Raw genomic sequence first — 15,394 nt, 5'->3', positions numbered from 1 at the left:
GAACTTTGTGATTGACCAGGGCTGGGCGTTCTACTGGGGCACCAGCTCATGGAGTGCGGCTCAGATCATCGAAGCGTGCGAGATCGCGGACCGACTTGGCTTGGCACGCCCTATTGTGGAGCAGCCCGAGTACAACCTGATTGAGCGCAACAAGGTTGAATTCGAGTACGCCGATCTGTACAAGAAGTACAAGCTGGGCTTGACGACGTGGTCTCCACTCGGGTTCGGCACCCTCACCGGCAAGTACAGCTCGGGCAGCAACGACGGTGCTCGTCTCCGCAATCCGGAATGGTCAGCAGTCGTCCCCGACTTCGCTGATCGTGTCGCCAAGGCTGAAAAGCTCAAGCCCATCGCGAAGGAGCTTGATGTGCCGATGGCTCTCCTTGCCATCGCCTGGTGTGCTAGCAACGACAACGTGTCGACGGTCCTCCTCGGGGCCAAGACCCCAGCACAGCTCGAGCAAAACCTGAAAGCCCTGGACGTTCTTCCTAAACTGACCCTCGAGGTGAAGGCGAAGATCGACGCGGCTCTACCATTCACTCCGCACGCAGCTCAAAAGGACTGGCCATCCTTCATGCGCCAGCGTCACCTGTAACTACGAGCATAAAGATAATATCTTCACATCGCACAATGTAGCCATATCTTTTGAACATGGCTACAGCATCTTGAAAGGACACTCGCGGATCTTTTTCCATTTGAAGCAAGTGAGACCTTGGCTACCGAGTGCATCACCATGAAATCCCAGTACTTCCTGCTCCATCTCGCCTGCCTGTACGTTGTGAAGGCAGCGGACGAGTCGGGGAACCTCATTTCCCAGTACATCCACGTGCCCACCTCCTGCGACACCGAGTCCTGTGTGGCAGGCGGTTGCCTCTTCGAGAACTGTGCCAATCCCCTATCGTGCAAAGGCGGACTCTGTTACTTCCGGTGAGTACCATACTCAGCAGCAATTTGGTTCTTCACTGCTGTGGGGCGATGGTACAGTGCCACTTGACGCTTAAAACTGATAGAGGCGCGACGTTCTCCATGTCTCGTGGCAGGAAGTGCAAGGAGGCGGTGTGTGAAGGAGGGGCCTGCATCTTTGACGACACTGCTGAAGCCGCGTGTCCTGGGGGTGGCTGCCAGTTTGTCAACGTCCCAGCGACACTGGGGGACGGATACTGCGACGGCGGAGGCTGCACGCTGGAAGGAGACAGCCATCCATCCAGTTTGACCGGATCGCTGGCTGAGTGAGGAGATGATCTGCCTTCTTGGCTACTGAAGGTTGAGCCGAACGAAGCCAGAGAAACATAATTGAAGCAAACAGAGCAGCTCTATTGGTATGACAGAGGTGAATTGTGTTCGTCTGTGGTACATTCAGGACATTCCAATTCATACGAAAACAGAGCTGGAGTCTGCGGCCTCCTATTGCTACGTCTAGTAGTGGATAAGAGGATGCACAGGCCACACGCGCTGCGATTCCAGCTCCACATCCACCGGTTTGTCGAAGAAGCCAAGATACTCCTCAAGCGTCATGAGTTCGTCACGGCCTATTAGCCACAGCACCAGGTCGGTGGACGGCAGGAAGCTCTGGTCGGTGTTGGAGAGGTTGGTGAGGCACTTGCGAATCTCTCCCGGCGGCATGGGGCCGATCTTCTTGACGAACTTGATCAGGTTCAGAAAAGTCTCGACCACGCACTGCTGGGCGGCGTCATCCGTCCACTCACTGGCATCGCTGCGGTTGAGCACGATTTTCTTAAAGTAGAGTCCCTGGAGAATCCGAGCTCCGTGGTCATCCGAATTCGCCAAGATCTTCATGGAGCTCGCCTCGATGATGCGTTGCTGCTGAAGCTGCTTGAGAAGGGCCACGAATTGCTCGGCCGTCGTCTCGAGGAAGATGACCACGGTCGCTTCGTGCAGCAATACGAGGCCGGTGGCCTCGCACTGGATCTTGCTCAGCACTTTGGCAAAGTACTCCTGCGTCTTGCGCGCGTTGTCAGCGGACGGGTCTGCCAGCTTCCCGATCACCGCCGACCTGGAGAGCCGCAAGTCAAACTTGGCCGACGTCTTGACGGCACTCAAGGAGCTGCTGCTGCCATGGTGCGACTGATTGTCTTGGACAGTTAAGTCTCCTCCGTTGGTACCTTCTCCTGCGTCTTGCTGGGACTCGAGCACACGACGAGGTTGGGGAGGGTTCACGAACGTTAACACCTCGGAAAGCGACGGACCGAGAAGCTCCAGCGCGTCGAACGCTGAGGTGGAATTGGCAGCGTCTTGGCTCGTTTTGTCGTCCTTTGGTAGCCTCGGTCGAGAGCCGCTATTTCCTAGCGACTGGGTCGAACTCGAACGCCCAGGAACGCGCGCCGACGCCTGTCGATTCACGCGTGGCTTCTCCATAGCTTGGAATTGGGCAAATGCAGACGGACGCGTCGTTTCAAACGGGATATCTTGGCAGACGCCATTTCTACCTTGATGCTTCCACCTTGACCGTCATCGCCGCCTCGCCTACGGTAATATAATAGATGAGCTTCTCCATCTGAAGCAGCTAATGCAGACAAACGCTTGGGTGTCATGCAGTCCGCCTCATCTTGGCTCGCCTGACGTGGTTTAACGCTTACGTCGACATCTTGCCGTATTTCAGCCAATCACAGACTGGTACAGTGTACCGTCGGATCCCGCCGTCTCGTCAGCCGCAACACACATCCGAAAGCCTCGTGCGACGCGCAAGAGCCGCAGCTTCTTCTCCGCGCTATGGCGGCGTTGTCCAAGTCTCACGCGGCGTCCGGCGCCTTGTCCATCGCCTCCCTCGTACGTCCGTCTTCGTATGCGCGCTCATCTTGTACAAGCTACGTAATCGTCAGCTAACCGTGCGTCCTGCTGCATGTGTCGCATGGGCAGGTGGCGCTGGCCGTGGCGATCCGCGAGAATGGACAAAAGAAGGCGAACGCGGGCTTCAGTATGGAGTCCGAGTTTATGACGAAAAAGCACGGCAGTCGCCAGAAGGTGGCCGTGAACAAGGAGTTCTACCGCCGTTTCCTGCGCCTCTTCAAGGTCATTATTCCCGGCCCATTCACGGCCGAAGTGGGCTTTGCAGCGCTCGTGGCCGTCATGCTCGTGGCCCGGACGTCCTTCGACATTGTGGTGCTGCACACGTTCACGGCCATTGAGCGAGCCATCATCTCCCGCTCGCAGACGGAGTTCCTGCGCCATTTGCGGCGCTTCGTGGCCATTATGCTGCCAATGAGCTGCGTCAACAGCCTGCTCAAGTACGGCCACACGGAGCTCAGTCTGCGCTTCCGAACGAGACTCACACGGCATCTGTACGAGCAGTACGTGAAGGGATTCGTGTACTACAAGGTGTCCAACCTGGACAACCGCATCTCGAATGCGGACCAGTTGCTGACGGTGGACGTGGAGCGGTTCTCGAACTCGGTCGCTGACTTGTACTCCAACATGTCGAAGCCCATTCTGGATATCGCAATCTATGCCGTCAAGTTGTCGTCGACGATCGGCGTGGAAGGGCCCGTGATCATGCTGAGCTACTTGGTGGCGTCCGGATTCTTCCTCACGTGGTTGCGCCAGCCCACGAGTCGGTTTACGATCGCAGAGCAGCAGATGGAAGGCAATTTCCGCTTCATGAACTCGAGACTGATCACACACAGCGAGGAGATCGCCTTCTACAACGGCAACGTGCGGGAGAAGCGCATCTTGGACCAGTCGTTCAGCAGGTTGATCGACCTCGTGCGCAGCTCGCAGCAGTTCCGGTTCTCCATGAGCGTCATCGACAACATCGTGGCCAAGTACCTGGCGACGGTCGTGGGGTATTCGGTGCTGTCGAAGCCGTTCTTGGACATGTCGAACAAGAGGCTGGAGCACACGACGTATGCGGAGCGCATGGAGGACTACTTCCGCTCTGGGAAGATGCTGCTCAAGATGTCGGAGGCGATGGGTCGCCTGGTGCTGTCCGGGCGGGAGCTGACGCGCCTCGCAGGGTTTACTGCTCGTGTGACGGAAATGATCGACGTGCTGAGCGATCTGGACCAGGGCAAGTACCAGCGCACCATGCTGAAGGCTGAAGAGGAGGACCTCTCGGAGGAATCCAAGGCGCAGTCGACGTCAGCCGAGTCGCTGGGGCTGTACCCTAACAAGGGCGAAATCAGCTACCGCGACCACGTGATCCACTTTGAAGACGTGCCGCTTGTGACCCCGAACGGCGACGTGCTGGTGCCGTCGCTCAACATCAAGGTCAAGTCTGGCATGAACGTCGTTGTTGCGGGCCCCAACGGCTGTGGCAAGAGCTCGCTCTTCCGTATTCTTGGCGAGTTGTGGCCGATGTTTGGTGGCAGGTTGACCAAGCCCGAGCGCAACGGGCTGTTCTACATCCCCCAGCGCCCGTACTTGACGTTGGGTTCGCTTCGCGACCAGATCATCTACCCGCACTCGCTCAAGGATATGCAGGCGTCGGGGCTGACGGACGACGACTTGGTGCACTACCTGGAGAAGGTCCAACTCGGCCACCTTGTCGAGCGTGAAGGCGGATGGGACGTCGTTCACGACTGGGCTGATGTGTTGTCTGGCGGTGAGAAGCAGCGGGTGGCTATGGCACGTCTGTTCTACCACAAGCCCCAGTTCGCTATCCTCGACGAGTGCACATCTGCTGTCAGCGTCGATGTCGAAGGAGAGATGTACAGCTTTTGCCGCGAGCAGAACATCACGCTGTTCACCGTGTCGCATCGCAAGTCGCTGTGGACGTACCACGAATATGTGCTTCGGGTGCGTACTTCGTGTTATCCCTGTATAGTGCTGCTTTGCCTGTGACCTAACTGATTGCTTTTGTTTCGACTGCAGTTCGACGGCCGCGGCCACTACGAATTCAAGAAAATAGACGAGGCCGACGAAGCGTTCGGCTCTTGAGGATCGACCTACCCGGCAGATCGCCTACGTCGCCGGGCAGTGTAATTTGGTGACGTCCTCATCCCCAGTTAAAGAACTCTGAACATCTTACACCTTGTGTTGCTTGTAGGCATGATGTCTCTATTTGGTTTCAAAAGGCAGTCTCTATGGTTGGTTCTCTATCTACCTAGCGAAAGGCTCTTGTCGTACCCCAGCAGGAACAAGGCGCGTGCCAGTTCGTGCTCACGCGGTCGAGCGCTTTCATCTCCGAGCTGTTCGCGCCACGTCTCCATCTCGGACAGCGTCGCGTTCATTTCAGCGCCGTCTGTTGTCTCGAAGAGCCGAGCGAAGTACACTTTGCCTTGGCTTCGGACTGCTGCGTCACTGACGGGGTCCAGCAGGTCTCGCAGCCAGCCCCAGTTGTCGTCCGCCAGCACGGTATCCGCTACGCCGAGGTGCTCGAGCTCTTCGTCGTTTGACGCACAACTTCCGCAGGAGCTCGGAGGGGATCGATTCAGCGTGGATTCGATGGACGACTCCAGTGCTTCGGGCGTTAGCGACGGCATTGGGGCTGTGGACTTGCGAGTGTGCGCTGCAGGAGGCAAGTTGCTATGTGTGACGTGTGCTAACTTGGCTGTCCGTTACGCCTCTTCGCAGGAAAAAGGACTGGCTCGCGAGCGAGGATCAGATGCGTAAGCGTTAAGTAAGCGCTAAGGCGTCCCAGCTCCGACATCTTGTCTTAGTTATTAATATAGTAGCTATATTTTTGTCCTCTAGTGTCGCTTCTAAAATAGGTCAACTGCGGTTCCGAGCTACGAATTTTCGAGTCGGCGATGGTTGCTGTATCACCGGTACCTGCGGGAGTCCACATCGCGCTGCGACCAGTTGGGAGGAGCGTGAGGGTCATCAGAACCGTGGGTCGATGGATACGACGAATTGCCGGCCGAGTCCCAGGAGAGTACACTATCGGGAAACTCGATGCGTTCGATCGGTTTCGAGAAACGTCGACATCATCATGGGAACTCACGATTCTCATCGTGTCGCCAATTCCGTGCTTGCTCACGAATGTGCTGCTTGAAAGTATTCCGCTGGCTGACCCTGCTCTCGGCTTCAAGAGCTCGCTCCACTTTCAGATTCGCCACTACCTAACAGGTTTCATCGTGTCGATGATGCCCGTCCTCGCGAAGTTTGATTGCATACCGCAGCTATCAACTCGTTCGTGGAAATTCGCTTTCGCCTACAGCTGTATACTTGGTGGCGTTGCTATAGGGTCCAATGCAGTCATATCGGATGCGGCGGGTGTTTTTCCCGTTCCATTTGCCCAGTTTGCACCGTCGGTGCCACTTGCCATTGTCGGAGGACTGCTAAACCGGCAATTCATGGAGAACTCAAGCATCAAGAAACGGGCTGAGAAGATCGATCAATGGATTGCGGTGGACGTTGTACCGATTTTTGTGTACCCGCTTTTCACGGCCGTGTTCATGGCTCTAAAGCCAAAGCAGCAACTCTGGCTATCACTGCTACTCCCCATAATCAAGCGTCTACTCCGTCGCGTTATCTGGCTGGTGCTAAAAGACGACTTGGATATCGTTGGGGCGACCACGTGCACTGTCAGCCACCTCTACCACGTGCTCTTTACGGCAATGTGTCTGCAAAACGCCAAGTCGCTAGATACACTGGGGGCAATTGTGCTGGTAAATGTTTTTCAGATGCTGCTCAACTGCCGCGACATTATGAAAGACGCAGACAGAATACAGCGAGCAAAAGAGCAACTTCGAGTCTCCTCGATCTTCATGGCGGGAGAATTGGTTTCGGTGGGTTTGAGGCTAGCTCAGCTCGATCACGTGTCCAGGTCTCTCCACCGCAAGTCTCCATCGCGTATGTTTTCAAAGTATCCGGGCTACCAGCGCGTTAACTTGATGGTGCGGTACCACAAGCTTTTGAATCTGGATGAGGTGGCGTCGCATAATCTGCCGCCATCTACGACGGACCAGGACATTCGTCTTGCACATAAGAACTTTCATCGAGACAACAAGCATCGGAGTTTATTGAGTACGAAGTCACTATCAAAGCAGACGACGCCTCCCATGGAGCAATGCTTCGCCCAAATACTTTCCCAGCCGGACGAAGCAGTGACTTTGATGGAGTCGACTACACGAGAGAGAAATGGAAAACATGTTGGTGTGGGCCGCGCCCAATCGGAAAGAGGGCACCATACTCGCCAAATCGAAGCCTATATCCACAACATCACCTCGACACTACACCAGACGGAGATGATTCTACTACGGTCCTACATCACAGTCTTTGTGCTGTTGTTTTACGGTTAGTACGCTTGCGATTTTGGATTGATTTCCAGTGGTGTGTCTAATGTGCTCCTTCATGTTTTCAGGCATCTACCTGGTGCTGGTGTTTTGGCTTCCCAACAAAAAATATTACGCTACAATGACCAGCACCGAATCGTTCTCTGACGTTGACAGCACAGTCTTTCATTTAATACTCCTAGGCAGCTTGGAAGTTGTCTTCATGGCCATGTACCTGATTCTTATCTCGCGGCGACTGGGAGTCTCGGGGATCCATCAATTGGCGTTCGTATTATGGTCGCAGCGGATTTTGATCCAAGCCAAGTTCTTGACACTATCTCTTATGATTCTAGGCTTCCCGCTCGAACATTATGGCAGCAGGGTCATCTTCAAGCTGCGAGCAGAATAACGCAAGCTGAATCAATACAAATCGTTTTCGTGAAAATGCTGATTTAACAAACATTTTTGACACGCCAGTTTCCAGGCTAGTTTTCAATAAAATGAAGCAAAGTTGGTGTCATCAAAAGAACGATTATTTTTACTGTTGCTGAGAGTGGGGCGCAACGCCCAAATGCCACCTTCAGGCTACTCAGCTTTAATGTGTCAGTAGTCTACCTTGATGCCTACCAGTCACTAAACAGAGGTGACAGATTATGTCCCGTCTCTGAACCCTCCAATTAAGGACATCAGGCATAACGCGCGGTAAGCTCATTAAACCACAAGATGAATCAAACAAACACCCTACCCCTGTGGTCATTAAACTGGCGGTAACGCTGCCAACTTATCGCTTACTTCACGATCCCGAAGGTTTGCATTCATTCATCTTCTTCAGAAAGCACAGTTATTTTTTAAGTATTACATGGCTGATTCTTCTTTTCTGGACGACGTTGTGGGCTTCCTGCACAGCATAGACGACCCCGCGCTCTCCGGGACGGAGCTGGTCCGGTCACTGGACACGGACGACGCCCTGCAGCTGCTGGACGTGCCGCCTCTGGACGAGCTCTTCCCTTTGAAGAACAAGAAAACCCAACAAGAAAGTATTTCTTCGTCTTCGTCTCCAGCCAAGGAGAACGTCGTAGTGGACGTCCGCTCTCGAGACGCCATTCGCCGTAGCAGCTACCGACAGAAGCAGAAGGCGCACCGGGATGGCTTGCTTCAGCAAGTGGAGGACCTTTCCCTCCAATTGACACTAGAGCAGAGTAAGAAAGAAAAGAGAACACCACACACTCAAGTGTGGAAAGCTCTGGCCAATCGGCATCTGCAGGCCAGACACCAAGCAGAAGAAGAACATCGCAGACTCCACCGAGCGGTTGAGAAGAAAGCGAAATTGATCCAGGACCTCGGTCTTCTTATCCGGAAAAGAATCAGTGAAGAGCAACCAGAGGAGACTATTCCAGTGGGTAAGAGGCTACGAAAGGGGTCGCCCGATAGAGCGCTCTACGAGGCCTATATGAAGGAAATGGATGGGCTGTATGCTCAGACGGACCGGGTTTTCAAGGAGACGATTTTGGAGTCGAACGACGAAGAAAGAGACGAATTCTACTCTTCTCCGCATAAAGTTGACAAAAATTCGACTTATCACGAGTTGGTGGGGAAGTCGTCGACGCCGTTCGCTTTCGAGCAGGTTCGGAAGCTTATCGGTCGTGAGTGCTGCATGGAGAGCGAGCCGTGGTGCACAAAGATTGACGGTCCGTGGGTCCCAGAAGACACAACTATCGCTAAGCTGCGGGTGGAAGTTGGAGATGGAAGTGCACTCGTTCAGCATTGCATTCTGCGCCGATACAACGAGCCTGGACGTGTTGTTCTTATCACGAAGAAGTTTACGGAAGGGGAAGGCGCGTTCGCTGGTATGCACTCGGATGAAACCGGCTGGAGCATCGTGCGGCCGTCGCCGGTCGAGGGAAGCATTGGTACACTGCTGGAGTCTGTCATCCGCTTTGTTCCCTTCAATTCCAGCAGAGCTGCTGGATCTGGTGCTGCAGTGAAGCACTTTGCAGACGTGATAATCCGAGCTGGAGAGGACAAGTGCCAAATGTGCATAAAGATGCTGGATGAGATGCTTCTGGACGAGGCGCTAGGCGTGTGTTGAGGCGAGGGGGGTGATTTGTATTCGTCTTATGAGTTGTGGAGACAATTTTCATGCTACTGAGCCGTATCAAATGGAAAACCATGTTGTCAACATAAAACAATACGTCATTCTAGCGTACTTTGATACAATGAGAGTTATGAGCTCCCACGAAGAAGTTGTTTCCTCTCGAAACCGGTCAAACTCCACGATGGTGCTCTCCTGGCAGGTGAAAAATCATGTACCTGTCAACGCCTGCAGACGTAGGCGTATGGGCCATAGTAGATAAATCCCTACGGAAGTAAATTGCAAAAGAAACAGGTTAACAAACCCAGAGGTGCGTCTGTTTTGATAATAGATTCGCGCTTGGCAAACTCCGGTGTCTGTCCCCGCGGCGTGTATTTCCTTCCCGGATTAATACCTGAGAGGCCACCCGTCATTCTGAAATACTGCAGTAAAGATGGGGTAGACTAGGATCGGCACCATGTCCATGCCATTGATCAATCTGACGATCGCCATTGGTAGTGCCGGTATGAACTGTGTAAATGGCACGGGGAATACGTTTGCCAGCACTGAAATGATTGCATTGATTGCTATCGCAACAATTGCTGCGACCGAGCCGAATCCAAGAACGAGTTTCCACGTTCGTTGAGATAGTTCTGGTACACAATTGAGCTTGATGAAAATTGGCATCGTCGTCATGATGGTAGCAGGCAATGAAGGCCGTATACCCCAGAACTATGCCGTCAAGGCGTTTGGGTGAGGGCTGTAAACAAAAGCAAGTTAAACGCACACACTATATTCAAAAAGTTGCATGAGGTTCCTACGCGTCCTTATTCAGGCGGAATATGCCTCCATTGCCGTAATGGGCAAGCGGAAATCCGAGAATCATGAGTGACAGCATTATGAATTTGCCTTGGATGAGCACACGCTGTGACCACAAAACGAACGCGAGTTGGTAGACGCCAGAGATGCCAGTATATCGCCAAATCATCGTCAGGTACACACTCATGAAGAGAAATTCAACGGTGCACAGCAGGAGCAAATACAGGATCATTGTTGTGACTGCATCGAACGAGGTCATGAAGGCCATCGTGGCGAAATATGGGTGATTTGGTGACCAAAAAATAAAAATCGAGTAGATTCCTGCACAAATAAACACAAGAGGCTTAATGGTCATACAGCATGGAAAACAATACAAAAAAAAACATTTCGAACCGTAGAATAACAGGACAAAAATCGTGATGTAAGACCGGAGTAGGATAAACTCTGTCTGATGCAAAGTCGACGTGACGCTGCGAACAAATTCTTCTTTTCGTTTCGTGTCATTTTTAATCGACGCGGATGCCAGTCGATCATGGGTGACCTTGGGTTTGTCTGGGCTCGTTAGGATCGCGGGGAGAACTTGAGCTGCGTTGTGAAAAATCGGAGTTTGACTTGGCGTATCGAAGGTGACGCTGCCGCTGTACTGAGATCTGAAATGCCGATTGGATATTCGTTCAGTTTTCACGCGATTATCTCCACGAGTTGTTGCTTCGAAAGAATTGATTGTCCAGAGTTCGCGGTGTTTTGTGATGAACTCGACGCCTTGGTATCTGGGATATGGTGAAATAAATCTCGACGGCCTCTTCCGGTGGAGACACCTGGCAACTTGATCCATCTGAGCAATTTTCAACGCTGTAGAAAGCATGCCCCCCGCCATTGTATCTGACGAATCCACCAACTTGGCGTATGATGCGTTCATCTGAGTCGCACCACGCAAAAGCTCTCGGCAATTGAGCAGCATGTGGGTAGTGTTCACCATCACAACTGCGATTAGTGTCTCCAAGGACTTTGCGTTCTGGAGGCACATGGCTGTAAACAGCACGTGGTAAAAGTGCCCAATCGTGCAAGCTACAGACGCGACCAGGTCCAGATCAGCTCTTACTACCAGCCAAATCAAAAATCTAAGGAAATGCTTAATCACTGGAAGTAGCAGCGAAAACCATAGTTGATGGTTCGGCTTCAGCCCCATGAAAATCGCCGTAAAGATCGGGTAAACAATAATCGGCGCGACCACCATACCGAGCCACTGGTCAATTTGTTCCAGTCGAGCTCTCGTTTCGGGCTTTCTAAGCAAATGTTCAATGAGCCTCCCGACGATCGCCATCGGGATCATGGGCGTAAATTGTAGCGATGGGACAGGGAAGTCGTCAACGACGTAAATCACAGCAGCAATCGTGCACGACGAGATCGCTCCAAGCAACATCCCGAGCCCAAGAACAAGTCTCCAGGACTTAATAGTGAGCTGAGGTATGCAGTCAGACTTGATCCGGAAAGGTACCATGGTAACAACGGTGGCCGTCAGGAAGTTCCGCAGCAAGAACGGGAGAGATCCGTGGAGTCCAGTAGTGGGGTCGCTCAACGGGATGGTTTCCACCAAGATATTGGCGAGGAAGCACGTCATGGGCGTCAGGAGCAGTATACCCACGACTTGGGCTGGCGTAGTGTGACGTCGAAAGTGATCGAAAGCGTCGAGCTTAGCAGCCGTATACTCCCCAGGAAGGCGGCCGGCGATTAGGCTTGACCATCGAAACACTGCTCTACTGATTCGAGGAATGCTACAGAGTGGAGATTGAGCGGAGTCAACATCAGCAGAAGTTGGCGACACGGCAGTCATGCTGTACGCGCGTGAAGTGAAGGCTGAATGAAGCACCAGTACTCTGCGTTGGTGACTATAAAAAGCTGTTCGGTCCAGTGTTGCGTTCAACCTGCTGTAAATCGATGACGTGCCATTATTTTTATCCTCTTCTCCTGTCTTGAGATCCCGTTGCCGAAGTGTGCGTGAGGGAGTGAGGCCAAGCATCACGATTGGGAGCAAAGGCCAGTTGGTAGAGTCCATCCGAGCGCAGATGAACGCGAGATAAACGACTGCAAACTCAGGTTGGCATTGTCAGTATGTCGCCACCACATTTGGGCTACATTCGAGCGTCTTACCATCGAAGGATGTTGCAAGAATGGTGATGTCGGATCGTAGGAGAATCATTTCGGTTTGGTGGAGGGTGGAGGCGACACGGTGCACGTAAACTTCTCGAGCGGTGGTTGCTTGGGGTTCTGTACGAGATTCGGACGGCAATTCTCGCCCGTCGAGCGACTGCAGCAAAAGGAGCGAGTTCGGGAGGGCAGCACTGCTGTCGAGTGGAAGAACCTGGACAAACCCACTTCTCGCGATGCTAAACTGAGCGAAGAATTCCCGCGAACGTGTCTACGGCGTCTTCGTAGAATGACATCCGTGAAGAGGATATGGTACAGATGCCCAGTGCCGCAAGTGATGACTCCGACAGGGTCTTCGTCGTTTCTCGCGGCTAACCAGAGCCACTGGCGAAGCGTCAGTTTTATCACTGGAAGCAGCAGGGACAGCCAGAGCTGCTCCAGCGGCGACACTGTCATGAACAGCGCAGTGAACACGGGATAAATGAAGGTGGGGAGCATCTCCATGCCGAGACGGTTGTCTGCTTGGGTACTTTTCGCTCGAAAGTCTGGCATTTTCGGGCCCCCGCTACGCCGGTGATAGCAGATCAACGTCGGAGATTGGTCGCCAGACACGGCATCGGCGTTAATAGTAGAGCAGCTGCCACCTGTCGCCCTGAAGTCTTGAGTCGAAATCGCTCGAAGGCGTCGAGTTTGCTGGCTGTGTATTGGCCAGGAAGCCGTGTAGCAAGAGCGCAGCCCCAGCGACAGCGCCGAATTCGCCCGGAAGCCTGTTGTATAAAGGTCGAAGATGGCGCAACGATCGCCATGCCAACGTTTGATTCCACAGCCACGTTATTCAGAGAGCAGCTTACTGCATGCTATCTCCAGGTTCCTCTCTCGGGACTAAAATCGCAGGATGCTGTCGTTGCCGTTGTGTGTGAGCGGGAAGCCCAAAATGACGATCGTCACGTAGAGTTTGGCTTGTATGACCACTCGCTGGGACCACAGCACGAAAGCAAGCTGGTAGATGCCCGATATCCCGAGGCGTTTCGATATCAGCACGAGGTAGACAGTTAGAAAGGCCATCTCCATCGCACAGAGCAGCAGAAGGCGCTCAACGGTGCGGTCCACGGCTTTTACGGTGGTCAAGTAGACGAGAGTAGCGAAATAGTGCCGATTACTGAGTCGGAAGACAACCTGCAGGTAGATCACTTGGATACAACACGGGTTAGTGAGAGGATAATAGCAGGATAATCCACAAAAGCAGATTTTCTAACCGTAGAAAAGCGTCATGCAAATGGTGATGTACGATCGTAGCAGGATCATCTCGGTCTGGTGGAATGCCGAGGCAACCTCGTGGATCACGGCTTCTTGCCTCGCCAGCCGCCCTTCTTCGCGCTCAGCATTCGCCCACGCACTAGGATCGCTATGAGACCGAGGAGGTCTTACGAAAGAAGGCCGCGCCTTCAGTCGAATGACTTGATCCGAAGTTTGACGCGTCACCTTCGTGCCCTCAGCCCACGGCATGATCCGTGAAATGCCCGGAGGTAGCCCCGACGCGGACGCTGTCCGCACAGCTATGATGTTTGGGGCTTGAACGTTCGAGTGAGGTCCTCGTGTGGCGGCCGTCTTTGGACTGTTGTAAACAAAGGCAGCATTGTACAGCGTGGCGGCCCGAAGCATTTCTTGATGCTGCTCGATGAACGAAGCAGCCCGATATCCTGGATACGTCGACAAGAGCAAAGACGGCGTTCTCCAGTGCAGATTCTGAGCGATTCGCATCTCCTTGGCAAAGTTTAACGCTAGTTGCAAGTTGCCTGCATCCTTTTGGGGCTCGTTCCTCTCCGCTTTTGCTCGGACTTCGTTGATTGCGTTCGAGTCGCTGTAGATGCACCGGCAGTTGAACAGCATCTGCCCCGTGCTGAACAGGACGACCACAGTCAGCGTTTCCAGAGACTTGGCGTTCTGGAGGATCATAGCGGTGAACAGGACGTGGTAGAGGTGCCCCACACAGCAAGTAATGACCCCAACGAGGTCGTCGTCGTTCTTCGCAACAGACCAAAGAGCCCCGCGAACTGTAAGTTTGAGAGCTGGAAGTAGCAGAGACGCCCAGAGCTGCTGGGAACGCGACAGCACCATGAAGACCGCTGTGAAGACCGGGTACACTAGAATCGGCAGTGTTTCCATGCCCAGCCACTGGTTCACCTTGTCGCTTAAGACGTGGAATTGCGGGTCGTCCGGGAGATAGCGATAGAACACGAGCTTCCCGCCCACGACCATGGGAATGATGACTGTGAACTGACTGAATGGTACGGGGAAAATGTCGGCCGAGAGAGCGATAATCGCGTTGGTTCCAATGCAGATTGTAGCCTGAAACAACGCGTAGACTGCAATGGCCCGTGGAGAACGGACCGGGAAGCCTGGGACGCAATTCAGCTTTTGGAGAACGGGGGCGATGCTGCTGAAGATCGACGTGAAGAACATCCGCAACTGGTAGCAGCCGGATCCCCAAAACCCGTGCGCTGGGTCCTTGAGAGGAATGCATTCCAGCAGGAGGTTGATGACCAGCCACGGGAGTGGAGTCAACAGAAGGATCAGAGCTACTCGCCACGGCGGCGTCTCGAGTCGAAATCTCTCCAACATGTCGAGTTTACTCACGGAGTCTTGGCCTGGCAATCGTCCTGCAAACTTGGCGATTTTTCTCCTGACACGACCAAAGCGGCCGGGGGCATCACTGTCGAGCGGTATGCTCACTGGAGATGGAGCAACGGCTGGCATGGCTGTTTTGTGGCCCAACGCCCGCCAAAGTGACAACATTTCCGACATGGGTGGCAGCCTCGAAGTGAATTGCTATTTGTAGTGGATGAGGCATCACCCCAGAAACGAGCACTCGTCCCCTTTGGAGGTGAGAGGGATTTCGACCGTCAACTGGACCTGCACGAGAGCAAGTTGTGATGCTGGTACATTGCTGAAACTTCCAGATGAAGACAAAATGCATGCCACGTAGCGGTAGAAATCGCACAATGGAGTTTCAATTGGTGTCTCTTGGCTCTTGAGCTTTGGCTCGGCAACCTCAAGTATCTGCGGTATTTGCACTACTACTGGGCTCCGATAGCATTTGCTTCTGACCTATTTCGACCTGTAGCTCGCTTCAGTGCAGGGAGACTTCGTTGGGTCATCAAGCATATGCAAGTACTGTTCGTTC

The 15,394-nt window shown here is 53.4% G+C and overlaps 7 protein-coding genes across 8 annotated transcripts; 4 read left to right on the top strand and 3 right to left on the bottom strand.

Moving 5' to 3' along the window:
• Positions 1–733: 733 nt before the first annotated feature.
• Positions 734–1,233, top strand: KRP23_83 (Secreted RxLR effector protein RXLR-C08; the record flags this gene model as incomplete). Of its 2 annotated transcripts, none has more annotated exons than XM_067893632.1 (2): positions 734–927; positions 1,041–1,233. In XM_067893632.1, 2 exons carry the CDS (start codon positions 734–736, stop codon positions 1,231–1,233), a joined length of 387 nt encoding a protein of 128 aa, XP_067750637.1. The 2 variants fall into 2 exon arrangements, with proteins under 2 accessions (XP_067750637.1, XP_067750638.1); XM_067893633.1 differs by having other exon boundaries at positions 1,011–1,233.
• A 183-nt stretch (positions 1,234–1,416) lies between these two features.
• KRP23_82 (uncharacterized protein) lies at positions 1,417–2,376 on the bottom strand (the record flags this gene model as incomplete). The annotated part of the gene is made up of 1 exon (XM_067893519.1): positions 1,417–2,376. One exon carries the CDS (start codon positions 2,374–2,376, stop codon positions 1,417–1,419), a length of 960 nt encoding a protein of 319 aa, XP_067750636.1.
• A 354-nt stretch (positions 2,377–2,730) lies between these two features.
• On the top strand, positions 2,731–4,893 carry KRP23_81 (ATP-binding cassette sub-family D member 3; the record flags this gene model as incomplete). The annotated part of the gene is made up of 3 exons (XM_067893402.1): positions 2,731–2,787; positions 2,878–4,752; positions 4,828–4,893. The coding sequence occupies 3 exons, from the start codon at positions 2,731–2,733 to the stop codon at positions 4,891–4,893; spliced, it is 1,998 nt and encodes a 665-aa protein (XP_067750635.1).
• Positions 4,894–5,051: 158 nt separating this feature from the next.
• On the bottom strand, positions 5,052–5,438 carry KRP23_80 (uncharacterized protein; the record flags this gene model as incomplete). Its single annotated transcript, XM_067893287.1, has 1 exon — positions 5,052–5,438. The coding sequence occupies one exon, from the start codon at positions 5,436–5,438 to the stop codon at positions 5,052–5,054; it is 387 nt and encodes a 128-aa protein (XP_067750634.1).
• Positions 5,439–6,251: 813 nt separating this feature from the next.
• Positions 6,252–7,581, top strand: KRP23_79 (uncharacterized protein; the record flags this gene model as incomplete). Its single annotated transcript, XM_067893176.1, has 2 exons — positions 6,252–7,194; positions 7,262–7,581. 2 exons carry the CDS (start codon positions 6,252–6,254, stop codon positions 7,579–7,581), a joined length of 1,263 nt encoding a protein of 420 aa, XP_067750633.1.
• A 450-nt stretch (positions 7,582–8,031) lies between these two features.
• Positions 8,032–9,261, top strand: KRP23_78 (uncharacterized protein; the record flags this gene model as incomplete). Its single annotated transcript, XM_067893064.1, has 1 exon — positions 8,032–9,261. The coding sequence occupies one exon, from the start codon at positions 8,032–8,034 to the stop codon at positions 9,259–9,261; it is 1,230 nt and encodes a 409-aa protein (XP_067750632.1).
• Positions 9,262–13,092: 3,831 nt separating this feature from the next.
• Positions 13,093–14,967, bottom strand: KRP23_77 (uncharacterized protein; the record flags this gene model as incomplete). The annotated part of the gene is made up of 2 exons (XM_067892952.1): positions 13,093–13,400; positions 13,467–14,967. 2 exons carry the CDS (start codon positions 14,965–14,967, stop codon positions 13,093–13,095), a joined length of 1,809 nt encoding a protein of 602 aa, XP_067750631.1.
• Between the last annotated feature and the right edge of the window lie 427 nt (positions 14,968–15,394).

Source organism: Phytophthora ramorum (assembly GCF_020800215.1).
Source record: "Phytophthora ramorum isolate Pr-102 chromosome Unknown Phyram_PR-102_s0001, whole genome shotgun sequence".
Lineage (NCBI taxonomy): Eukaryota > Oomycota > Peronosporomycetes > Peronosporales > Peronosporaceae > Phytophthora > Phytophthora ramorum.
This window is presented reverse-complemented; position numbering and strand designations above follow the sequence as displayed.